Source organism: Ovis canadensis, chromosome 12 (genome assembly GCF_042477335.2).
Source record: "Ovis canadensis isolate MfBH-ARS-UI-01 breed Bighorn chromosome 12, ARS-UI_OviCan_v2, whole genome shotgun sequence".
Classification (NCBI taxonomy): Eukaryota; Metazoa; Chordata; class Mammalia; order Artiodactyla; family Bovidae; genus Ovis; species Ovis canadensis.
Window position 1 is genome coordinate 61,448,863 of NC_091256.1, and position 17,441 is coordinate 61,466,303.

At 44.7% G+C, this 17,441-nt stretch overlaps 1 protein-coding gene across 14 annotated transcripts in view; it reads left to right on the forward strand.

The window, feature by feature from the left end:
- GNB1 (G protein subunit beta 1) overlaps positions 1-17,441 on the forward strand; it is a 76,484-nt gene that overhangs the window by 50,914 nt on the left and 8,129 nt on the right. For all 14 annotated transcript variants that reach the window (XM_069545832.1, XM_069545839.1, XM_069545831.1 and 11 more), the window contains 5 exons: positions 3,319-3,421; positions 7,329-7,367; positions 8,905-9,011; positions 12,824-12,887; positions 13,953-14,115. In XM_069545832.1, the coding sequence (XP_069401933.1) occupies positions 3,365-3,421; positions 7,329-7,367; positions 8,905-9,011; positions 12,824-12,887; positions 13,953-14,115 (430 nt within the window). In that variant the 5' untranslated portion in view covers positions 3,319-3,364. The remainder of the gene's footprint in view (positions 1-3,318; positions 3,422-7,328; positions 7,368-8,904; positions 9,012-12,823; positions 12,888-13,952; positions 14,116-17,441) is intronic.

Consider the following 17,441-nt stretch of genomic DNA (forward strand, 5'->3'; position numbering starts at 1 on the left):
GGAAAAATTGTAAGTGCTTCTTGGTTCAAGGCCCAGATAACTGGTTAACTTACATGTATACATATTATATACATATATGTAATTTTTCTTTTTCTCTTATCCATACATATTTATATGATAATATGAAAAAATCAGAACTGCCCACTATTCCTGTGTTTCTCCAAAAATAACCATTAACATTTTCTCATGTATGTAGAAAAGATTGCTTACTTATGTGAGCATAGATGTGTAGTCTTTTTATAGACACAAAAGGAGAAGTTTCATCCTTTATGTACATTCCTGTACCCCATTTATTGCATTTGCTGTCTCTCCACAAAAGAGCATTTGGGGTTTCAGTTTGTGGGAGTTCAGAGTTGTTCTGCTTCCTTTCAGTTTGTTCTGCACGTGTGTGCATGCTCCTTGCTCTCCTTGGGGTGCCGGCTTCTCTTTGGGGGAGTCCTCACTGCCTGGTCCTTTCGTGCACATCCTGTGAGGCCAGTTAAGTATCCATTAGCCCGGGAAGGAGGAGGCCCTGGTTAGTGCCAGGTCAGAGTGAACCCCAGGGCCCCCCAGTAGCGCTCATCAGGGAAGGTCCCTCTACAGACACCTTCTTCAACATGGCAGAATATAGAATATGGCTGAATTTTGTTTTAAATGTCTGCCAGTAGTTTCTCTTTCTCACCAGACTGTAAGATAAAAAATTTTGGACCTTTCTGGACTCTTATTGGTAGTAGCCTGGTCGCTTAGTTGGTTAAAGAATCTTTCAGCAATGCCGGAGACCCAGGTTTTATCCCTGGGTGGGAAAGATTCCCATGGAGAAGGAAATGGCGACCCACTCCAGTGTTCTTGCCTGAAAAATCTGATGGACAGAGGAGCCTGGCAGGCTGCAGTCCACAGGGTCGCAAAGAGTGGGACACTACTGAGCACCTTTTCTTTAAATATTAACAAATACGAATTTTGAGTCTCTTGAGATTTAACTGTGGACACTGACCATAGACAGAACTGTAATCAAAAGGCAATGTTAATAATTTAATGATGAAAGAAATAGATCTGGTTTTATTCTCTTTGCTTGTGGTTGAAGGTTGAAGTCAGCAAGTACTGTTACTGCTTCTGAAATTTTGTGAGGTAACTGAATTGGAGTTAGTCATTTTAAAGATATTTAGGTTTTCAGTAAGTTAATTTCTCTAGTTTGAAGCAATACGTCTGGATGATTATCATGTATATATTCTTTTATAATATGTAAAAAAGAGCATCTAGTTAAAAGAAATATTTAATTTTAAGATCTCAAGAGCGATTCCACCTAATACTAGAATTTGGGTCTTGACCTGTTTATCTTGATCCTAGGAGTTTATTGGGTTTTCCTTACTTAAAAACTAGCTCAGCTTTTTGGTGTTTAAATTAAGATCAGAATGTATGGTTTATTGACTAAAACTCACCATTTAATTCAGTGTACCTCATGATAACGTTAGTTGTTAGTTTTCTTCATGTGGATTTTGGAAGGATTGAAGGAAGTCGCTTATCCACAGACTAAGAACAGTTGTTTACTTAAGGGGGGGTGGGTGTTACTGGTGCAAAACTACCCTCGACTCAGCGGACTGTTCCTTATGATAATAACTGATCACGTGTGGATGCACGTGCTCAGGAGGGTGGGGTGTGCAGCACAGTCTGGAAGCTTAGGGGCACATCACAGCTTTCTATTTTGAAATGATTTCGTGTTCTCTTGGCCCTGTTACTTCACACATTAATATTCATCAGCTGCAGTCCTTTGAGTTTATATGTGAAGACGAGAGAATCAGCCCAGTTATCGTAGAGGGTAGCTTCAGCTGAGCTCCACTTGTCCAGGGAGGTGCCGGGGGTCTGCGAGAGTGAAACTTACAGCACCCCCTTGAAGCAGCGCCTCTCTCGTCACTTGGGCTTGCCTCCCCTGCCTTTGACTGTCCTACTGAGATGCCTCAGTCCCACGTCCGGCCCTACCCATTAGTCCTTTCCTGGCAGTGGTGCGGACCCCCTTTTAGGGTCAGTGCTAGGGCCTTGCTGTCTCTGGAATCCCAGTACTTCTGTGCTTCCTGCGCGGTGCGCCCAGCAGCCAGTGGGATTTGTTCCGTGAATAGACCAGGGCTGCAGGGGCAGGTGAGGGCAGCAACCAGGATGTAACATCCTTTTCAAAGGTGCTTTTTACTGGGGAAAGTATTCTTATTTTCTCAATAAATATACATCAATACAAACTATATCACAATTATTTTTTGTGAGGGAAAAGAAAGTCTAAAGTCAGGGAACTAACAACTGTGTTTCTTGGGTCATCCAGATAATTTCCCCCAGATGTGCTCCAGTCTCAAGAAAATAAGGGACACTTTTAATTAAATATCTGGTATATATTATAATAACCTTGTGACTTTCACACAAAATCGAGGATGGAAGAATCTCCCCCTCTGTATTTGCATAGGAAATTGAGGCCCTTGCAATATGCTGTGCTTGCAGGTGGGAGCTAATTGTGTTCTTAAGTGATTAAAAGATGTTTGTGATTGTTTCTTTGGCTTTGTTGGTCACAGTTAGGATTGACTTAACAGCTATGTTCTTGGTCAGAAATGCAACCCCCAACTATGGCATTCCCCTGGGAAAATACATCTCTTGTTTAACAGATAATTTTGTTTTGACAGTGATTTCAAGAATAGTGTCTCATGAGCCTAGGGGTGGGGCTGGGGCAGGAGTAGGCAGCAGGATTGCTTGTACTGAGCCCTCTTGGGCCTGTGCCTGGAAGGGCTGCAGTGGTGCTTCTGAGTCTCTTGGGATCCCAGAGCCCATTTTGGTGGGAGAGTAAGTTGTCCTGAATCAGAGGCCTGCTGGACACCAAGCTGAGTCCTTCTGGGATTGCTCTGTGACCTGCTGATGTCCCCTGGGCAGTCATGGGTTCAGGGTCATCAACATGCCTTTGAGGTGCTAGGTTGCCAGGTGGCCGCTGTGCCCCATCCTGAACTAACTGCCCTGAGTTTTCATGTGAGAGCTGTTCTAAACATCACTCTTAGGTTCTTGAGTTTATAGTGAGGTCCAGATCCTTGGTGAAAACTGCTTCTAGACAGACTTTCTCTCTTTCAGCCCACTACCGCCTTCTGTGCTGTCTGCTGGACACTGCCATTTTTCGAGACTCATGTACAAGAGTACTTAAACTCTGCTGACCCTGCCCTTGTGGGCATTTTATGTGTTCTCATGAAGACTAAAGAAAAGTTCTCTGACTTATAAAGAAACCACAGCTCTCAAAATTTCGATTCCCTTTTCTCACCAGCTTCATTAAATGACTCAGTCATTGTTTATTCATTTTTGGTACATGTTTTTCTCTTTCAGATCTCAGATTCGTTGAGGTGGCTTTGAAGAGCACTAAGATTAGAAGATGAGTGAACTTGACCAGTTACGGCAGGAGGCCGAACAGCTTAAAAACCAAATTAGAGTACGTAAACTACCTGTATGCTTCATTTTATTAATCATTTGGATTTCAGGTGTGATGTTACCATTTTAAGGAAAGATGGGTTTCAGAATGGCTATTCCTTGTTTCGGATTGAAATTGAATCTTAATTGGCCCAGGATGTAGAAACTATAGATCCAGATGTTTGGCCTAGTACCTTATTTTCAGGATTTTTTCCTAGTATATTGTTGCTTGAATACATGTAGAATGTTTCCATAGAAATGATAGACATCTTTCAGAGCCTCTTTTCTTAACCTTGGGAATTAGCTGCAGGACCTTCTTTTGGCCACCGTACAGAGTGTGGTGTCTGCTTCCCCACTGTGACCCCTGAGTTGAGGGCAGGAAACTTGTTTAAAGGCAAGAGTGTCAACAATAATAGAATTTTGGGTGATTTGTTCTTGAGTGCTCCCTAGGGAGGGTTTTGGCTGTTAGAGACACTGACTTGAAGATAAAAATGGCTGGGTCCCGTCCAGCTGCCCGTTGGAAAGAAGGACAGTTGCAGAGTTGTCCAGCACCTCCTCACCACCCCTCCATGCAGTCTGCTGGTGGGTTTGCAGAGGCATGCTTCAGAGCCACGGGTATTTCAAAGGGAAACCTAATTATTTCCTTTTAAATGACCAATTATATGCTCTAAGGGCCTGATGGTAATTGGAAGGAAAGACCAGTGTCATTTTAGCCAGCTTCTTAACTGAGCTTGAGAAAAGATAAGGGGATTATTTGAGATATGCACCAAAGAGGAGACAGAAGAGATCCTTCTACTGTAAGAATTTCCAGTCTCAACAGTTAAAAGATACAGTATAGCTCAATAAGAATAAGGAAGACTTAGCAGATTTGTTTAATACGTCCAGCCACACTCTGGAATATAGAAATCAGAACTTTGTTATTCTAACAACAAATTGTTGTTCATAAATAGTGGGTTCAGATCTATTTGTAGCAAATAAAGTTTGTATGGTATAGGTTTAAAAAAAATCCAAATATTATGGGAAAAAATAAAGGTTGAAAGTGAGTATTGCATCTTAACCCATTTTCTGTGAAGCACATGCAGCCCTCCTCATAGGGGACAGGTCTGTCCTGTGAGCCATGTATGGACTTGAAAACTGTACAAGGAAACCAGTAGGATTAATTTTTAGCAACTGTATCTAAACCAGTATATATAAGATTACCATATTGACATGTAATTAATAAGTACATTTATTGCACACTCTTGGTGCGAGTCTTGCCAGTTCAGTGTCTCTAGCACAAAACTGCCTCAGTGTGCACCTCTGGCATCTTCGTGGCCTCCCCTCCCCATGGACAGTCCACAGGTAGAGCCAAAGAGCTGAACAGCCCTGCCTTTGAAGCCCTGCTGGTTTCTTTTTCTTTGCACAAAACAGAATTGGCAGTACATCAAACGGGAATGGAAGGAAGACTTTCTCTAGCTAAGGAAAACCTTTTTTCCTGCTTGCCCAAGAAACACGTGCTTGTTAAAGAATGCAGACACAATGAGTCCAACAGGAGATGGTGGATGACGCTTGGAGGGTCTCTTTTTCTTAGATTGGTATTTCAGCTGAAAGACCCCAAGGCACAGTCTCATCTGACCTGTGGTGGTGTCAGTGAAGAACGCTGACTGAAATGTGGTGCGTGTTAGACACACGAGCTTCTGACAGATGAAGGAGAGCTCCAGGGCTAACCCTGCCAGTGAGCACCCCAGGCCGTGTGGCATGTGCGGGCACTGCAGTTACTGTGGCCCAGGTGGATGGCCTCACCACGTGCTGTCCTGTGCTGGCGGGACATCCACCCAGATATGGCCTGACTGACTGTAGGCCAGGGTGATCTCCTCTGCGGAGGGGCACGGTGGTGATTTTTCTCAGCACAGACAGACCACCTTGGCTAAACAATAAGCCATTGTGAACATTGCCCCAGGCTGTTTAGTTGGACTTGAGTCTGAAGAGTGCTGAACATCACTGTCAGTCTTAAGCAGCTGCAGAGATGGCTCCTATGAGAAGGCTCTCTCCACAGTGTAGATGCTTGTCCTGAGGAGTGCTGCAGACTTTTACACCAGCACTTGTGGGTCCTGTGTTTAGTTTCTAAAATGATTTTTCTCTGTTCTCTTGTGTCATCACAGTCTGCTGTGGACATCACAAAATCCATTTTAATCTCTGGACACTAACCAGGGTGAAGCTGCTTATGTCTTTGGTTTGCTTTTTCCTTTAATTCTTGTCTAGTGTCCCACCCAGGGCCTTCCCTGGTGTCTGTGGTCAGGACTCCAGGCTTTCACTGCGGTGGTCTGGGTTCAGTCCCTGGTCAGGGAACTAAGATCCCACAGGCCACATATGACATGGCCAAAAATTTTTTTTTTTTAATACTTGTCTTTTTTAAAATTGAAAGCCTTGTATAACATCAGTAAGAACGGTATTCAGAAGTGAATACTGAACATAGGGACCGTAACAAAACCACGCATGGGAGACCTGCTGCTTGGGATCTCCCCTCCGCCTGGTCCTGACACCAGAGTAGGTGCTGGCACAGAAATTCTCAATTATATAATTTTCCTGTTTTAATTGTGTAATTAAATAGGCAGAATTAACGGAGCAGAGTGGCTTCTAATAGGATAATTTAAGTTGAATTTGGAATCTAGCTATTTGGTACATTTATAATAGCAATCTCTTTGAGTATGTCTCCATGTTCTAGGTTGGTAAATACTACCACCAGCTTCTTGAAGTTAAAATAATTAGCAGTGAGGCTGTTGGCCCCTGGAGAAGGTCTCCTGGACGCCTTCAGGAGCGTTCACATGAGCGTTTAGATGTGTATCAGTGAGCGCAGGTGGGCAGATGGCTACACAATGGCAGAGTTTTATGAGAAGTTGTCAGTTTCCTTTAAAATTATTCCTACACCCAAATTTTCTTCTTGGGCCCCGCTCCTACACTCAGAGTCTTTCCCTTTCAAACCAGTGTCTCATTTCCCTTCATAGTGTGTGGCTTTTTGTTTGTAAAAGTCATATCCAGATTTGAGATTTCCAGATTTATTTTCTAGCAGCTTGGATCGCTTAGGAACAACAAGGACGTCTTCATTAGCTTCAGGAACATCCCTTTTTATTACATTTCTTGCCTGCTTCACAAGGTCATTTCACAGATAAGAAAGCAAGCAGCAGGATGTGACCAGCCAGAGATTTGGTTGCCTTGACTCCAGACCCTTTGCTCTTTTCCATAGAGGTCAGCATCAGTGATTGTTAGGCTTGAAAACACAGTCCTGAGTTAACATTCTAGAAGAAAAGTTCCATGGGCTGGCCATTCAGTGCTTTTAGACATTGTTTCTCGGGCCCCATGACTCAGGACGCAGGTGCAGTGCTATGGGAGGTGCTGGAGTCTGCAGGCAGGGGTGCGGGCAAGGGGTGCTGTGCATTAGTTGAGGGGTGATCTGCAGGGGCGGGGATCTGCAGGCTGAGATGTGTCCGTGCGTGGCTGGTTCTGTGTCCACCATGCCCTGGGCTTGAGGCAGGGTGGGGAGGCTCTTGATAGAGGCTCTGAGATTGCTTCCCTTGTGTAGCTCAGCTGGTAAAGAATGCTCCTGCAGTGCTGGACACCCTGACCCTGAGTCAGGAAGATCCCCTGGAGAAGGGATAGGCTACTCATTTCAGTATTTCCTGGGCTTCCCTGGTGGCTCAGCTGGTAAAGAATTCACCTGCATCGCGGGAGACCTGGGTTCTATCCCTGGATTGGGAAGATCCCTTGGAGAAAGGAATGGCTACCCATTCTAGCATTCTGGCCTGGAGAATTCCATGGACTTTATATCCATGGGGTCGCAAAGAGTTGGACACAACTGAGCTACTTTCACTTTAACTGAGACTGCGTCCTGGGTCTGGGGGAGCCTGTTCTGGGAGCAGCACTAATGTCCCATTGTCCTTGTCATTTCCCAGGATGCTCGGAAGGCATGTGCAGACGCGACTCTCTCTCAGGTAAGGACCATTGATGCAGAGTCACTGACTTGCTGTAGAGGCTGGTGCTTGTGGAGTCTGCTCTGGGCCTCTGGAAGGAGCTGCTCTGACTTGGTGCACAGCAAGGGTGGGGCCCCTGTTTGAAGGTTCTCATTTGCAGGTCACTGTCAATGCTGGGCATAGGCTATGGTAAGTTTTAGATAAAACATAAATACCTCTCTAGCCTTAAGTAATTATGTCCTCTTACAGAGGTCAGAGTCGTAAATCTTATTACAGTTTCTATATGGATGTTTTGAATTTCCTCTCCCTCCCTAATTAGGTCTGCCTTAGAACTTTAGTTTCTAAAGTCCAGTTTGGCAGATTCTCAGAGATTTAAACCCAAGTTATGACCCATGGCTCCACTCCTAGGTACATACCCAGAGACTAGAGCTGATGCGCAGACCAGCCAGTGTATGAATGCTCCCAGCAGCTGTGTGCCCTCAGGGGATGAGAGCAGAGCCAGGCACAGGCTGTCCACACAGTGGGACTTACTCAGCTGTAGAAGGGTGAACCTTAAGACATGGGTGCTCAGTGAGAGGAGGTCACATGTTGTGTGATTCTGTGTATATGAACTGTCCAGAACAGATCACCATGTAGAGACAGAAAATAAATTCGTGCTTACCCAAGGTTGAGGAGGAGGCTGTAGGGAATGACTGCTTGGTGGATAAGGAGCTTCCTCTGGGGGTGATGATGAAGATGGTTTGGAACCAGATACCGCTGACAGTGGAACAATGTTGTGAATATACTAAATATTGCTAAATTATATATTTTCAGATGGTGAATTTCACCTCATTGAAAAAAATTTTTTTGTCTCAAACAATGAACAGAAATGTGAAAGAAAAATTATATTCCTTCTTCTGTTGAGGATGATTACATTTTTTATATCATATCAATGCTTTAGAAGCTATTGTTTAATTGGGGTTAAACAATAAGTTAAAGTTAGATTGCTGGGATCACCTACATGTGAATTCTCAGATGCACCTCGGACTCTACATTTTTTAAAGACCACTATGGTGACACACTTACCATTTGTCGACCCAGAGTCATGAACATCAGGTTCTTGTGTGTTGGGTGAACAGTAGGTGCACATGCAATTTTGTCCCTTAAACTCCAGAGTGCAGAAGAGATGACCACTTTTGTCCAGCTCAGCACACACAGCACCAAGCAGTCTATGTTCCTGGAGCCCTGTTAGATGGTGACGTAACTGAGGAGGCTGTAATTAGGAGGAAGAACAGCCTTTGAGGGCCGGACAGAGGCAGGAGGAACTGGGCCTGGATGGCCAGTTAGTGCGCTGATGGGGGTGGGGGGAGGAGGCTCTGGGCCAGCACCAAGCTGCTGCGCCTGGGCTGGGGCCTCACGATGGAGCGAGGCTGGGCTAACTGGCAGGAGCCAGGCAGGCACAGCCATTGAGGGTGGTGGTGTTACTGAGCAGAGTGGGTGTGAAGGAGACTTTGGCAGTGGGGGCGGGGGGAGAGTGTGCCTCCCATAGTGTTAATTCTTGGTAACTTTTATTTTTAAGATCACAAACAACATTGACCCTGTGGGAAGAATCCAGATGCGCACCAGGAGGACGCTGAGGGGACACTTGGCCAAGATCTATGCCATGCACTGGGGCACCGACTCCAGGTGTGTGGGCGGGAACGCGGGCATGTGGGCATTCATGGTGGGGGGATGGTCGGAGCCCACAGGCTGGGATTGGTAAAGGAAAAACTGGGCACTGCTGTCAGACGTGTAGCAGGCAGGACAGCTGGCCATACTGCTGTTCCCCTGTCACCACCCTCCCCTCAACTTTGTCTTCCCAGCTCCATGGCACAGTGCCCGTGCCACCTCAGGTGGGGTGGTGCCTGTCCTCTGTGTCCCCTGGGGGTTGACCTATCCCCTCCGTGTCACCTTGAGGGGTGACCTGCCCACTGTGCCATGGCTCTTCTTTCCAGCCTGTTCTGGTGGCCTCATAACCACACCTTCTCCTGGTTTTGGTGACCTGGTTCAGTGATCAGAAGCCAGTCCATGTGGTGTCGGGAGAGTTAAAACAGTGCTGCGTGTCTCCTGAGGGCCTGCACTGGGGCACGGAGCATGTACATGAGAGGTGCTTTCTCTGCCTCTCCCTGGCCTGCCCGCCCCACCCCCTTTTCTCTAGTGATCCCTCTGTTCCTTGAATTCTGCCTGTGTTCACACCTCTTTCTAAGTGACTAGTCACCATTGCTCTCTGGGCCTCCTTCCCCTTCCTCGTCCCTTCACCTGTAGCATTGCTGAAATGAAATCCATCCAGCTCCTTCTGTCTTCCTGTTGGATGGTACTGGGAATCTTTCTCCATTTTTCCTCCCAAATAATTAAAGAAAAAGCCATGTGATGTTGTGACTGTAATGTGTTTTTTCAGATACCTAACATGTTATACTTTGAGCATCAGATGCTTTTCTCTGAGTTGCATTTTTTTCATGTTTTAATTGTCAGGAATTTTCTGCTTGGTATTTTTTTTTCTTTGTTCGTGAAATTGGCTGCTTTAGTGTGTCAACAGCTATAGAACAAAAGATTCTATTTTTAGTTTGTTCTGTACAGTATCCCATATAATTCCAAATGCAAATGAGAGCTAACTTAGATCCTGTTAATGATGGCAATGATCAGAAAGAATAGAAGAGGAAAAAAGGAAAATTGCCCTTACTAATCCATCCATCTTAGACTACTTCTCTCAAAAAATAGATGGCAGTCATATAGTGTCTTACCCTTGGGGTCTTTCCTGATCTGTGTTAACATCAATGTCCTGGTTAGACAGGAAGTTGGATGGACAGTCACTTGTGTCCTGAGAGGTGACCGAGAGCTGTGTTCGAAGAACTATGGCAAGTGTGTGGCCAGAGCTGTGACAATGAAGAGAGGGGCTTAGAGGGCAGGGAGCCCCTAGATCATGCAGGTGTCCTGACCACATCCTCAAGGCTCTGCATGCCCTCTGGTTCGAACACAAACTCTGCTTGGGAATCCAGTGGTGGAAGGTGCAAACGTGAGGACTCAGCAGCTCCAGTTCAGGGTCGTGGTCCCCACGGAGCAGGTTGAGGCAGAGCACCAGGAAGGCTGCTGGGCACCACCTGGCTTGTTCACTTTCTTGGACAGTGTAGGGTACATGGACGTGTGTTGTACAGCTGCTTTTCAAATGGCAATTACTGGTATAATGCCCTTAAACAAGGGCTGTTTCATAATCATAAACTAGGAAAACAAAAAATGATACCAAGGACAACTCCTGCTATCCAGAGCCCTTTGGAGACTTTTCTCCCCTAGATAGCCATGTTTTCTGGAGAGTAAAATTTTCTTCTTTAACATCAGAATTTTTTTTTTTTTAATGTTTCGGATGTACATTTTGTTTATGGCATCTTCATAGGCATCAAAGTTTATTATACAACTTTATTTCATGACTCAGGGTTAATGAGTCATAATAATAATTTGGGAATACCAGTTATTTTATTATATTTGTGTGGTTCATGGGTATTCTCAGACTATCGCATTAGTTAGCTGGTTGTATTTTAAAACTATAGGAGAGGGACTTGCCTGGTGGTCCAGTAGTTAAGACTCCACGTTCCCAGTGCAGGGGCCTGTATTTGATTCCTGGTCAGGGAACTAGATCCCACATGCTCCAACGAAGATTGGAGATCCTGCGTGCCACAGCTAAGACCTGACACAGCCAAATAAATAAATATTTTAAAAACAAGTGAATAAATTTAGAAATTTTTCAGGGGAGATAAAGCTGTAGGAGATGCCCAACAGTGAGGTGTGTGGGCGCGCTTGTGTCAGTACATGTTATATGTGTATTTATAATATGTTTATCAATATATTATAATTTTTATATATGAAGTCTACTTTTTATAATGTTTGAGAGTCTCTTTCAATCATGTGAATTAATGTTAAACCTTTTCTCCCTTTTCTGAAATCTGCCAAAGTGATACAGTTGAGAGGGAAACACTGCTAATCCATCCAGGCTTGTGAGTGTGCAGGAAGGGGAGGCCGTGGGACCCAGACTAGGGCTTTGGGCCTTCTCCTGGCTCTGCCTCTGTGCTCCAAGGAAGTGGGAGATAGAAGGAGCCAGGGCCTCATGGCAGTCCTCTTGGGGGTTAAGAGGTGTGTCTTCTCTCACCTTCTGGGGGATCAGGGCTGCTTAAAGGTTCCAACCCTGGGCACGTCAGCAGATATTAAGCTTTCTGACGAGGAGACCTTTTCAGAGGTGACCTTCCCAGGGGATGAGCTTCTTTACGTTGGCTCTGATGTTCCAGCCAACCTGTACTTGGAGGGGCCTGAAAGTAATAGAGCTGCCAAGTGACCCTTGATCTGATACACAGGGTCTTTCAAGTGCCTGATGTATTTATAACTGCACTGCAAGGCAGGGATTTCCTTTAAGAAATTGCATCCCCAAAATAATAGAGTTGGAGCCTGCATTGGAATTAGTTTTGTCATGCAGAGCTGAACACGTGTGTATTCCCTGCCAGACTCCACGTGAAGGAGTCTGTGCATCAGAACATAAGGTCAGTTGTCAGAGTGACTCAAGTGATGGTACCTTCAGGTTTGAGCAGTTCAAGAAGTCAAATGCACTTGTGTCTGAGATGGTTGAGACCGTGTTTCGATGCAGTCTCTGAAACGGCAGACCCTTCTCCTTGTCCACCCTACTGACAGGTCTCTCCGTGGGTACCTTCTCGCCCGTCCTGGAGCAGCGTCGCCTGTAGGGCAGGGTCCCCAGGTTGTCCAGGAGGGGCTGGTTCCTGGAGTACTTGCGTTTGCAGTTCCTTTGCCTATTGGTCATGCTTTCCTTTGGCAACATCCTGTCCATCTCTGCAAATGCAGACAAAGTACCTCTTCATCACACGCGGTCTGTACTTAGCCCAACTGACCGGAGCAAGAAACTTGGCACAGAAAATGTTCGTTAGGCTCTTCTGTGGGACCAGGCACAGCTGTGCTTTAGATTGGCATCTCTTTTCAAGGCAGGTGGGAAACCAGTTCCTTCATGGTTCTAGGAGACCTGGATTCCCATTGTGGTGAGAAATGGGTTATAAATTCTGAGTATCTAAAAACTTATTAGTCCTTTATGTTTATGCTTTTTATGTGTCAAAATGGAACATAAAATTATATACTAAATATTTCCTACCACCTTGACTCTTGAAAGATCTGTAGGCTTCAGATCTGGTGTATGGTGACCAGAAACCACGAGAGAGCAGCTCTAGGCAACCAGCGTGTCTTATCTGAATAGCTGAGGGGCTGCGGCTGGGCCTGCACTCATACCTGTGAGGGTGTTTTCTTCTCATGCTTTCAGAGTTGGTCTAACAATTAGAACTTTGCTGGGGATTATCTAAAGGGAATGTAACTTTGAAGTATGTATTAGTTGTCGTGAGAATATACTTTTCATTTGCTGTCTTTGGGGAGGCTCCAGTGTTGCTGATGAGTTTGCTTTTGTCTCTCTGCTCCAGGCTTCTAGTCAGTGCCTCGCAGGATGGTAAACTTATTATCTGGGATAGCTACACCACAAACAAGGTAGGCACTGCAGACCATGCCCTGAAGACCAGCCCGGGCAAAGGCTGGTGTTTAAACTCTGGGTTCACTTATGCACAATTTGTAAAGGAGAGGGCGGAGGAGCACAGGGGTGTCGCTTTTAGAGTAAAGTTGTTTGGGCCAGGTGGAAACCTGGTCACGTAGCTGGCACGTGTGGCCTGTGCTGCCAGGCTGCACTCTTAGGCCATGGTTGGTCTTCCTTACAAGCAGGTGGAGGGAGGGCCTCTTCCATGTTTCTAGGAGCCAGGAATCCAATTTTAGCTCATGGGAAATCTCGTTGTATTTAAAAATGCAAAAGTATAGTTTTCCATTAGTGACTAGTTTTCACAGGAAATAATCTGAAAGATACTATATTTTAAAGTATAAATTATTTAAAAAATTTAATCCAAGGTTGTTCAATCTTTACTGAATAAAAAAAAATATTGTCATTGGTCTAAATGTGTATAGCAGACAAAATTCAGTTGTATTTTGCTAGAGAATACCAAATGTGTATAAAAAGATTGTGGTACTTAAATCGCAGACACAGGCAGGGGCTTGGTAGGATTAATTATAGTAATGTCTAGTTTGATTACTTCACTAAAAATACTTGAGTTTGTGAATTAATTTTATAGTCATTTTGATAGGCCAATGAAATGTTTTCTTCTTAATATGTAATTTCAATTTGGAGGCTTTGCTGGTATTCCTGAAGTGCCTGCCTGACTAATAAACCTGCATTTGGGATTCTCTGATGGGCCAGTGGTTATGACTCCACATTTTCACTGCCAAAAGCCAGAGTTTGATCCCTGGTCAGGAAACTAATCCTAAAAGCCAAGCAGTGCAGCAATTAAAATAAAAACTCTACATTAAATTGTTGTGCAGCACTGAATTTCTGATTCAATTTTTCCTTCATTTGGCCACTGATAAAAATTATTTTCAAACTAATTTTGGCCAGCGTCTTGCTGTGTCACCTCTGGGGCAGTGACAGATGAAGACAAGAAGCAGGATCACAGTGTTGGTAGGCGATGTGTCTGACCTGCGTGCTCACATCATGTGTGTTCTGCCCTTCAGGTCCATGCCATCCCGCTGCGCTCCTCGTGGGTCATGACATGCGCTTATGCCCCTTCTGGGAACTACGTGGCCTGCGGAGGCCTGGATAACATCTGCTCCATTTACAATCTGAAAACTCGTGAAGGGAATGTACGTGTGAGTCGTGAGCTGGCTGGACACACAGGTACACATTCTCATCAATAAAGTCACAGTCGTGTGCTGTGGCCAGGCATTAGTTGTGTGCCGTGGACACTTGCATCTTCTCAGTAGTTGTTTTATGAGATTGGCTACAGTAATGGCCAGAGATACTCTGAAAGTGAAATCAAAGACAGGCCTTGATATACTTTTACCATTAGGAAGCCTTTGGGTTTAAGTCACGGTAGTGTCTGGTTTTCAAGGATCCTGGGTACTTGGGTCACTGTGTAGTAGCTGGTGGCCCACTTCTTTCCGTATCAGCATGCCATAGTTCATTCTCTTCTCTGCTTCTGAACCATCTTCCATTTTGAGCACTTTCCCCCAAGGGTTTCCTAATCTAAACACGCATGTTACACATACCTGTGTCCACTTGTGCACGCACACACGCCCCCTGACTGATGACTGACCAGCACTCATGCTGCATAGGGCAGAACAGTCCTGTAGGCCCAGGTCTCCTGAACGGAGCCTGCTGGAACTGTTAGATAGCGGGTTGTTTAGCCAAGTTCAGTTTACCTGTGACAGTTACTATTTACTACAAAAGACATAACATTTCTGGAAAAGGTCTCACCCCAGTATTTTACTTCTCTTGCTGTATTATCATTCAAAACTACACTCTCTGCTCATGTACTTCACATGCAACCAGAGAGTTATCGTAGTTACTGGCGTCCTTTTGACATCATTCAGGCAGTCTGTTAAATTGATTCTGGCCGGTTAATTGTATATCCTTAAACTTTTAAAGATACACTGCCTGTATTGCATTGATTTCTGTCCTGTGTCATTTCCTGCCTTTTGTTCGTTTTGGGGTTGCTTCCTTCTTAACTCTAGCTTCTTATTAAGGTGGAACCTTAGGCCTTCCTTCTTTTTCAAATTGAGCCTTTAAAGCTGTAAACTCCCCTCCAAGTGTGGCTTTAGCTATGCTGTCATTCAGTGGGAAATATTTTTTTAACACCATTTTGGTAACCTGTGGTTTCTGATTACATGCAGTTATGTTCAGAAACAATGTTCTGTATTGGTTGAGTTTTTCACATTTGTGGAGGCTCACTTCCCGAGGACCAGGTGGTCTGACAAGGACATGCTGCTTGTGCTCAGGAGGCCAGGCTGTGGGGCAGTTCTCAGTGTGTTTGTCAGAGCAGGACTTTGACATTATTCACATTTTCTGTGTCTTTAGTTTTTTAAGTTGCTGAGGTGGGGTGGATTTCTCTCTTTCTCCCTGCATTCTGGGAATTTCTGCTTCTTGAATTCTGACTTCCGTCAGTGGAAGCAGTTATGTTCCTGACTGTCATTTCTTCCTGAGAACTGACCCTCTTCCTCTCTCAGAACCTCTGCTGGAAAGTGGGCTTTATCTGATGTTCTTGCAACCATTCCAACCTTCTTAGGCTGACTGTTTGCATGGTGTATTTCTTCTGTCTGCATAACTGGATTTATAAAGACAGTCCGTTGTCTACTCTACATGTCTCTGCCTCTCTAGTGTGAGCTTCGTGTCTGCTCCCTGCATTACGGATGCACTGGGATTTATGATGACCTCTCCTTTCCCACCTCTTTTGGGTTACCTGATAGTTTAGAATTCTATTTTATAGTTTTATCTGTTGGCTTTTTGGTTACCTCTTTGAATTATATTTTAGGGGTTATGCAGGGATTACAGCGTACATTCACAATTCTTAAGGTGCGGCCAGGTTTGTTGTGTCCATTTATGTGAAAGACAAGAGTCTTGTAGCCATAAATGTCCATTTCTTGCCTGCCCTTCCTTACCCTTTACAAACTTTTCTTTTTCTGGGTTTTGCATCCTTGTGTGTTGTAAGCCCCCAGTATATTGTTACACTTTTTCCTTTAAACATGCTTAGCCATTTGAAGAAGATTGAATAGTCTCTTACATTTACACAAGTCTGTACCATTTCTGTTGTTCATTCCTTCCTGTAGACATGCGCTTTCTCCTGGGTGCCTTTCAGCCTGAGGGGCTTGCTTTAGCGCTTCTTACAGTCGGTTTGGATCTCCACAAGGAATACTGTCTGTTCTCACCTGAAAATACTGACTATCCTTCATTCCTGAAGAATATTTTTACTGATATATTTAATTTGGGGTTGGTATTATTTTCTTTTAGCATTTTAAAGATTTTTCTTTATTTTTCTGCAGCTTGACTGACTTGCCTTGAAGTGATTTTGTTTATTGTGCTTCAGCACCTTGACTTTGTAAAGTTCTGTCTTTCACTAAATTGGGGAAATTTTAGAGGTCCGCTTTCTGTCCTTGGTGCTCTCTCCTTGTGTGCATTCACGTCATCCCTTAGATCCCACCTCCCACTTCTCCAGAGCCATCCTCTAGTGCATGTGACTGCTGTCACCACCATAGTGTTGTTAAGACCACCCAGCAAGCCATTTAAGTCAGATGTTTACTTTTTCAGTTCTAGAATTTGTTTGCTTTTTAAAAAATTAGTTCTCGTTTCTCTGCTGAGATTGCCCGTCTTTTTAAATTTATAATGAGCATAGTTAGGATCCTTGTGAGCAGTTTAAAATTCTTATCTGCCAGTTCTAGTGGTCAGTCCCTTGAGGTTGGTCTCGGTGGCTCCTTCCTCTCGAATGTAGGTGACAGTTTTCCTGCTTCTTGGTGCATCTAGTGATTTGACTTGCATCCTGGGCTTTTGCGGCTGTTGTATTGTGCAGACTACTCTCCTGGAATCTTGCCATGTGGTCCTGTGCGGAGCAGCCGTGCTATGTGGGCTCAGCTGTCTTGCCTATCTGTGGTTTGGGCAGATGTGGGGGAGTCGGTGCGTGATTTTTTAGGGCCTGGTATGGCTTTCTCCTTTCTAGGTTTTCTTCTTTCACTTTCTGGCTGTGGTTGCCCAGAACCCTGTACTGGCTGCTCAAGAAAGTTGGGCCACAGATGTGCTGTCTGAGGTGTGGCTGCGTGGTTGTGGCTGTCACAGGAGGGGACCTGCCTGCAGGCACAGCACCTGAAAAACAAGGTCCCCCAGTGCCTCCAGGTGCAGGCTCCCCTTTAGTTTGTCTGCTGCTGCTTCCAGTGTTTGTAGGAGTTTGCTTTTATATTTGTCCAGCGCTCATAGTTGTTGGGGGAAGGTTACTCCTGGGGGTGGAACCCAGCCTAGCCTGCCTGCCTGCCCCATCCTTCTGTCCAGTGAGCACCCTTCATAAGCCACTTTGCTTACAGCGTCAGTGAACTCACAGGACTTAAAAAACATTCTTACTGTTTATCAATCTCTTATTATCCAGTTCAGTGTATGGACTTCCATTTTTAATTAAATCTTTTAAATTTTTTAGCACTTTGTTTGCTGAAAGAAAAAATAAAACTAATATTAGAATGCAT